The 8792-nt window shown below is 44.5% G+C and overlaps 1 protein-coding gene across 1 annotated transcript in view; it reads left to right on the top strand.

Annotated features, from left to right (window-relative positions):
• Positions 1 to 6643: 6643 nt before the first annotated feature.
• Positions 6644 to 8792, top strand: part of LOC124777677 (solute carrier organic anion transporter family member 74D-like) — a 218328-nt gene continuing 216179 nt past the window's right edge. Inside the window, exons 1-2 of the mRNA XM_047253157.1 lie at positions 6644 to 6647; positions 7052 to 7343. Of these exons, the coding sequence (XP_047109113.1) occupies positions 6644 to 6647; positions 7052 to 7343 (296 nt within the window). The remainder of the gene's footprint in view (positions 6648 to 7051; positions 7344 to 8792) is intronic.

Here is an 8792-nt window from a genome sequence, read left to right as displayed (position 1 = left end):
TATTCAATCCATTTCCATTACAGGTTCCGTTTCCTGCTGATTCCAAGTCTTACTTAATTTGCATTTACAGTTTTTCTCTCTCTTCAAATAACCCGCTAGTGGCACAAACGTTAATAGCTCGCTTTAGCAAGAAGAAGAGCAAATATGTCTCTTTTAGAAACCCGACAATCTTCCCACCGATACTTCCGAAGCTGTCCTCGTTATCCCCCTATAATAACCATGGAGAATACATATATGTATCTCTGTTATTCCAAAGAATAAACGTACTAGAAAAATACCTTGGCGTCGACGAGCTGTCGGCGCATATATTACTAGAAAATCCGATCAGATACTTTTCAAAAGTGAATAAATGTGGATGATTTGATTGACAATTATTAATTATTGCGTGGTAGAGGGTAATTTTCCGTGGGAAGATTACAATCCCTAAAAGCTACATACCTGTATCTACTTTATTTATAGATTTACGACGCCTTTTACGTGTTTTTCATGATGCATTTGTATTCTCCACAATAGCACAATCCACATGACTGCAGCATTAATACATTTTGTCATACTTGTGTATTTATTTAAACAACAGTTTTGTAGTTCGCCAGTAACTTTATCCAGATGCTGATTACAAGTGCTATTAACAAAATGTGCTAATTAAAAGGTGGTGATCCACATGCGTTATTGGACACCACAGCTGAAAAGAGAACTGTAAGTCACTTCTGTCAAGAAAGCGTATGTCGTTGTTGTGATCTTCAGTACAGATACTGGTTAGATGCAGCTCTCCATGCTACTCTGTCCTGTGCCAGCTTCTTCATCTCCGAATAATTACTGAAACCTACATCCTTCTGGATCTGCTTAGTGCATTCATTTCATGGTCTCCCTCTAACCACGCTTCCATCCCGTGCTAAATTGGTGGTCCCTTGTTGCCTCAGAATGTGTCCTATCAACCAACCCCTTCTTCTGGTCAAGTTGTGTCACAAATTCTTCTTCCCCCCAGTTTTGTTCAGTACCTCCTCAAAGTGCTAGAAACGTAGGTTTGCCTTTCTTTAATCCAAGATAAGCCGTAGGGTCAGTATTGCCTTGCGTGTTCCAGTATTTCTATGGAATCCAAACGGATCTTCCCCAAGGTCGGCTCCTACCAGTTTTTACAGTCGTCTGTGCAGAATTCGTGTTAGTATTTTGCATCCATGACTTATTAAACTGATAGTTCAGTAATTTTCACACCTGTCAACATCAGGTTTCTTTGGTATTGCAATTACGAGTATTATATTCTTCTTGAAGTCGGAGGGTATTTCACCTGTCTCATACAACTTGCTCACGAGATGGTAGAATTTTGTCATGGATGGCTCTTCCGAGGCTATCAGTAGTTCTAATGGAATGTTGTCTACCATCGGGGCCTTGTTTCGACTTAGGTCTTTCAGTGCTCTGTCAAATGCTTTACGCAGTATCATATCTCCCATTTCGTCTTTATCTACGTCCTCTTCCATTTCCATAATATTTTCCTTAAGAGCATCGCCCTCGTATAGACCCTCTATATACTACTTCCACCCTTCGGCTTTCCCTTCTTTGCTTAGTACTAGTTTTCCATCTGAACTCTTGATATTAGTACAAGTGGTTTTTTTTTCTCCAAAGGTCTCTTTAATTTTCCTGTAGACAGTATCTATCTTACCCAAAGTGATGTATCCCTCTAAATCCTTACATTTCTCCTCTAGCCATGGCTTCTTAGCCATTTTGCACTTCCTGTCGATCTCATTTTTGAGACATTTGTATTCCTTTTTGCCTACTTCATTTACTGCGTTTTTATATTTTCTCCTTTCATCAATTAAATTCAATATCTCTTCTGTTACCCAAGGATTTCTACTAGCCCTCGCTTTTTTACATACTTGATCTTCTGCTGCCTTCACTATTTCATCTCTCATAGCTACCCATTCTTCTTCTACTGTATTTCTTTCCCCTGTTCTTGTCAATCGTTCTCTAATGCTCTCTCTGAAACTCTCTACAACCTCTGGTTCTTTCAGTTTATCTAGGTCCCATCTCCTTAAATTCCTACCTTTTTGCAGTTTCTTCACTTGTAATCTACTGTTCATAACCAATAAACTGTGGTCAGAGTCCACCTCTGACCCTGGAAATGTCTTACAGCTTAAAACTTTGTCCCTAAATCTCGGTCTTAACATTAAATAATCTATCTGAAACCTTCTAGTATCTCCAGGCCTCTTCCATGTATACAACCTTCTCTAATGTTAGCTATGATTAGGTTATGCTCTGTGCAAAGTTCTACCAGGCGGCTTCCTCTTTCATTCCTTACCTCTAGTCCATATTCACCTACTACTTTTCCTCCTCTTCTTTTTCCTACTATCCAATTCCAGTCCCCAATGACTATTAAATTTTCGTCTCCCTTAACCATCTGAATAATTTCTTGTATCGCATCATAAATTTCTTCAATCTCTTCATCATTTGCAGAGCTAGTTTTCATATAAACTTGTACTACTGTGGTAGATGTGGGCTTCGTGTCTACACTATGAGATCAAAAGTACCTTGACACCTGGCTGAAAATGACTTAGAAGTTCGTGGCGCCCTCCATCGGTAATGGTGGAATTCAGTATGGTATTAGGCCATCTGATCCTTGGTGACAGCTTCCACTCTCGCAGGCATTAGTTCAGTCAGGTGCTGGAAGCTTTCTTGGGGAATGGCAGCCCATTCTTCACCGAGTGCTGCACTTAGGAGAGGTATCGATGTCGATCGGTGAGGCCTTGCACGAAGTCGGCGATCCAAAACATCCCAAAGACTCTGTGCAGGCCAGTCCATTACAGGGATGTTATTGTCGTGTAAGCGTTTCGCCATAGGCAGTGCATTATGAACAGGTGCTCGATCCCGTTGAAAGATGCAACCGCCATCCCCGAAATGCTCTTCAGCAGTGGGAAGTAAGAACGTGTTTAAAACATCAGTGTACGTCTGAGATGTGATAGTGCCACGCAAAACAAAAAGGGGTGCAAGCCCCCTCCATGAATAACACGACCACACCATAACACCGCCGCCTCCGAATTTTACTGTTGGCACTACACACGCTGCCAGATGACGTTCACTTCGCACTCGCCATAACCACACCCTACCATCGGCTCGACACATTGTGTACCGTGATTCGTCACTCCACACAACGTTTTTCCACTGTTCAATCATCCAATGTTTACGTTCCTTACACGAAGCGAGGCGTTGTTTGGCATTTATCGGCGTTATGTGTGGCTTACGAGCAGCCGCTCGATCACGAAATCCAAGTTCTCTCTCCTCCCGCCTAACTGTCATAGTGCTTGCAGTGGATTCTGCTGCAGTTTGGGATTCCTGTATGATGGTCTGGATAAATGTCTGCCTATTACACTTTACGACCCTCTTCAACTGTCGGTCGCCTCTGTCAGTCAACAGATGAGGTCGGCCTGTACGCTTTTGTGCTGTACATGTCCCTTCACGTTTCCACTTCACTATCCCATCGGAAACAGTGGACCTAGGGATGTTTAGGAATGTGGAAATCTCGCTTACAGACGTATGACACAAGTGACACCCAATCACCTGACCACGTTCGACGTCCGTGAGCTCCTCGGAGCGCCCCATTCTGCTCTCTCGCGATGTCTAATGACTACTGAGGTCGCTGACATGGAGTACCTGGGTCTAGGTGGCAGCACAATGCACCAAATACGAAAAACGTCTGTTTTTGGGGGTGTCCCGATACTTTTGATCACATAGTGTATACTGGCTACAATAATGCGTTCACTATGTGCTTCATAGTATCTTACCCTTGTTCCTATTTTTTAATTCATTATTAAACCAAATCCTCGATTACCCCTATTTGATTTTGTATTTACAGCCATTCACCTGACTAGAAGTCTTGTTCCTCGTGCTACCGAACTTCACTAATTCCCACGATATCTATCTTTAATCCATCCTTTTCCCTTTTTAAATTTTGTAACCTGCCCGCCCGATTAAGAGATCTGACATTCTACGCTGCGACCCGCAGAAAGCCAATTTTGTTTCTCCTGATAACGACGTCCTCCTGAGTAGTCCCCGCCTGGAGATCCGGATGGTATTCTAATTTTACCTCCAGAATATTTTACCCAAAAGTACGCCATCACCATTTAACCATACAGTAAAGCTGCATGCCCTCGGGATAAATTACGGCTGTAGTAGCCCCTTGCTTTAACCTGTTAGCATAACCAGCACAGCAAGGCCGTTTTGGTTGATGTTACAAGGCCAGATCAGTCAATCACCTAGACTGTTGCCCCTGTAACTATTGAAAACGCTGCTGCCTCTCTTTAGGGTCCAAATGTTTGTCTAGTCTCTCAAGAGATGACCACCCCCAAATACAGGGTGGTCCATAGATAGTGACTTGGTCAAATACCTCACGAAATAAGCATCAAACGACAAAACTAGAAAGACCGAAACTCGTCTAGCTTGAAGGGGGATACCAGATGGCGCTATGGCTGGCCAGCTAGATGGCACTGGCATACGTCAAACGGATATTAACTGCGTTTTTTTAAATAGGAACCCTCATTTTTTATTACATATTCGTGTAGTACGTAAAGAAATATGAATGTTTTAGTTCGACCACTTTTTTCGCTTTGTGATAGATGGCGCTGTAATAGTTACAAACGTGTAAGTACGTGGTATTACGGAACATTCCGCCAGTGCGGACGGTATTTGCTTCCTGATACATTACCCGTGTTAAAATGGACCGTTTACCAATCTCAGAAAAAGTCGATATCGTGTTGCTGTGTGGCTATTGTGATCAAAATGCCCAACAGGCGTGTGCTATGTATGATGCTCGGCATCCTGGACGACATCATACCAGTGTCAGGACCGTTCGCCGGATAGTTACGTTATTTAAGAAAACAGGAAGTGTTCACCCACATGCGAAACGTCAACCACGACCTGCAACAAATGATGACGCCTGTCGCGGCTCATCCACACATCAATAGTAGACAAATTGCGCGAGAATCAGGAATTTCAAAAACGTCGGTGTTGAGAATGCTACATCAACATCGCTTGCACCCATACCACATGTCTATGCACCAGGAATTGCATGGCGACGACTTTGAACGTCGTGTACAGTTCTGCCACTGGGCACAAGAGAAATTACGGGACGATGGCAGATTTTTTTCACGCGTTATATTTAGCGACGAAGCGTCATTCGCCAACAGTGGTAACGTAAACCGGCATAATATGTACTATTTGGTAACGGAAAATCCACGATGGCTGCGACAAGTGGAACATCAGCGACCTTGGCGGGTTAATGTATAGTGCGGCATTATGGGAGGAAGGATAATTGGCCCCCATTTTATCGATGGCAATCTAAATGGTGCAATGTATGCTGATTTCCTACGTAATGTTCTACCGATGTTACTACAATATGTTTCACTGCATGACAGAATGGCGATGTACTTCCAACATGATGGATGTCCGGCACATAGTTCGCGTGCGGTTGAAGAGGTACTGAATAGCATATTTCATGATAGGTGGTTTAGTAGTCGAAGCACCATACCATGGCCCGCACGGTCACCGGATCTGACGTCCCCGGATTTCTTTCTGTGGAGAAAGTTGAAAGATATTTGCTATCGTGATCCACCGACAACATCTGACAACATGCGTCAGCGCATTGTCAATGCATATGCGAACATTACGGAAGGCGAACCACTCGCTGTTGAGAGGAATACACGTATTGCCAAATGCATCGAGGTTAACGGACATCATTTTGAGCATTTATTGCATAAATGTGGTATTTACAGGTAATCACGCTGAATCAGCACGCGTTCTCAGAAATGGTCAGTTCGCAAAGGTACATGTATAACATTGGAACAACCGGAATAAAATGTTCAAACGTACCTACGTTCTGTATTTTAATTTAAAAATCCTGCCTGTTACCAACTGTTCGTCTAAAATTGTGAGCCATATGTTTGTGACTATTACAGCGCCATTTATCACAAAGCGGAAAAAAGTGGTCCAACTAAAACATTCATATTTCTTTACGTACTACACGAATACGTAATAAAAAATGGGGGTTTCTATTTTAAAAAACGAAGTTGATATCCGTTTGACCTATGGCAGCGCCATCTAGCGGGCTAACCATAGCGCCATCTGGTTTCCCCCTTCAAGCTAGACGAGTTTCGTTCTTTGTAGTTTTTTTGTTTGACGCTTATTTCGTGAGATATTTGGCCCGGTCACGATCAAAGAATCACCCTGTATTATTGTTTAAAATATATTTTATGACAATCTTTTGTCATTTATGATGAGCACACCAACCTTTATTTATAATTAATGTAAATGATCTGTGTTTACTGCAATATTTATGACATTTCTTTATTTATTTTTTTCAGCCGTTGGAAAAGCAGACAATAGTGGAACATTATGGGAGTCAAGTGGAGCCTTGGATTTTTCAAGTGAAGAATTCAAGGGAGTGATTTGGGATACTTTTACACGAGTTTCGGAAGGAGGCAGACCTGACTGTGTTAATAAATGGTATTCAATCGCTGAGTTGTTTCATTCTGGGCGGTGAATGGTCGCTACCATACTTTAACCTTGAAGGGACTTTATATTTCGAAAGGTCTAAATGTGCTCGAGAGTAGGACGCTAAGTTTCCCGCTGGTATTATGCAACTGAGAAAAGACGGAATATGGGTTACTATTCTGAATAACAGTAACAACACTCAGCACTCGATAATAGTTAAAATTATAATGGAAATTACAAAAGCTAAACAGTCAAGCATGGTGAGGTGTTTTTGACTTTTTAAATGTCGTAATTTTTATGACAGTTTGGACAATTATTCATTTAAGCAGCGAATTTCGAATGAAGTGGGAAGTCTGTCCTTGAGTCTGTCAGATGTGACACAGTAGCTATGTAGCCTCACTACCGCCGTATAGGCAGTATATTCATTTGCTAAAACAAACGGCTTATCCTCCAAAATTTTTACTGCCACCATCGACTCAGATGAAATCCAGATACGTAGACGGTACAGATGAGGCTCTGAGGCAAAAACGATGTGAAACTCGTCGTCGACAGAGATGAGCACCTGCGATTTCAGGCGAACTCGGAGTTCGACAGACGCGTGTTGCCGGACCCGCGCCGGCGCCGGCTGGTGTCGAGCTGCGCGGCGGCTATCGGCAATGGGCCACTTACTTACTTAAGGCCCGGAGCCGTGGCCAGGCGCCGCCGCGTGGCCGCCGGCCAGTGCCCCGCTGGACTCCGCGTCGGCCGCCGAGCTGCGCCGACAACGCCTGCTCCACGCGGACACAACCTCCGGCGGCGTCGCAGCAGGGCAGCTCCCCAGCCAGCCAGCGCCGTGCCGCGCCGCAGTGCGACGCACGAACCGTCAGGTGAGACGACGCCAACTGCCGCGTGTGGCACAGTACGTGATACTGAATGACCGAATAGTCGCACACATTATACACTCAGGTGCCAAAGAAACTGGCACGCCTGCCTGTGTACGACCCCCGCGACCTCACAGAAGTGCCGCAACACGACGTGGCATGGGCTCGACTAATGTCTGAAGTAGTGCTAGAGGGAACTGACACCATGAATCCTGCAGGGCTGTCCATAAATCCGCAAGACTACGAGGGGGTGGAGATCTCCTCTGCACAGCACGTTGCAGGGCATCCCAGCTATGCTCAATAATATTCATGTCTGGGGTGTTTGGTGACCAGCGGAAGTGTTTAAACTCAGAAGAGTGTTCCTGGAGCCACTCTGTAACAATTCTGGACGTGTGGGGTGTCGCATGCTGTAATTTCCCAAGTCCGTCGGGCTACGCAATGGACATAAACGGATGCGGGGGACCGGACGGGATGCTTACGTACGTGTCACCTGCCAAACTCGTATCTAGACGTATCAGGGGTCCCATATCACTACAGCTACCCCACACTATTACAGAGCCTCCACCAGATTGAACAGTCCCGTGCTGACATGCAGGGTCCATGGATTCATGAGGTTGTCTCCATACCCATACACGTCCATCCGCTCGATACACTTCGAAACGCGACTCGTCCGACCAGGCAACATGTTTCCACTCATCAACGGTCCAATGTCGGTGTTGACCGGCCCAGACGAGGCGTAAAGCTTTGTGTTGTGCAGTCGTCAAGGTTACACGAGTGGGCTTTCGGCTCCGAAAGCCAATATCGATGATGTTTCGGCGAATGTTTCGCACGATGACACTTGTTGATAACCCAACATTGAAATCTGCAGCAACTTGCGGAAGGATTGCACTTCTGTCACGTTGAGCGATTTTTTTCAGTCGTCGTTGATGCCGTTGCCAGGATCTTTTTCCAGCCCCAGCGATGTCGGAGATTTGATGTAGAGGATTCCTGATATTCATGACACACTCGTGAAATGGTCGCACGGGGAAATCCCCACATTATCGCTACCTCGGAGATTCTGTGACCCATCGCTCGTGCGTCGACCATAACACTAGGTTCAAACTCACTTAAATGTTGATAATGGGCGTTGCCGACCGCAGTGCCGTGTTCTCCCTGTTTAGATATCTCTGTGTTTGAATACGCATGGCTGTACCAATTTCTTTGGCGCTTCAGTGTATGTGGGGTGATTCAGCAGCCCCTACCTATGGCTTTTATGCAACCCACAACACCTTCAGATACCAATCGTAAATTTTCGTACTTGCTCGTTCGCTATGCACCAACTATTAGTCCTAAAGGAAAAATGAAAGGGATCTTTTGTAGGAAATTTAACGTTGTTAAATTTTGTAATGGGACACGTTTACCCCAGAGGCTACAGTTTCGCGAATTAAAAAAATGTAGGGTTTTTTGTCTGACCGT

The sequence above is a fragment of the Schistocerca piceifrons genome, chromosome 1 (assembly GCF_021461385.2).
Source record: "Schistocerca piceifrons isolate TAMUIC-IGC-003096 chromosome 1, iqSchPice1.1, whole genome shotgun sequence".
Taxonomy (NCBI): Eukaryota; Metazoa; Arthropoda; class Insecta; order Orthoptera; family Acrididae; genus Schistocerca; species Schistocerca piceifrons.
Note: the sequence above shows the minus strand (reverse complement) of the source record. Positions and strands in the feature narration are given on the sequence as shown.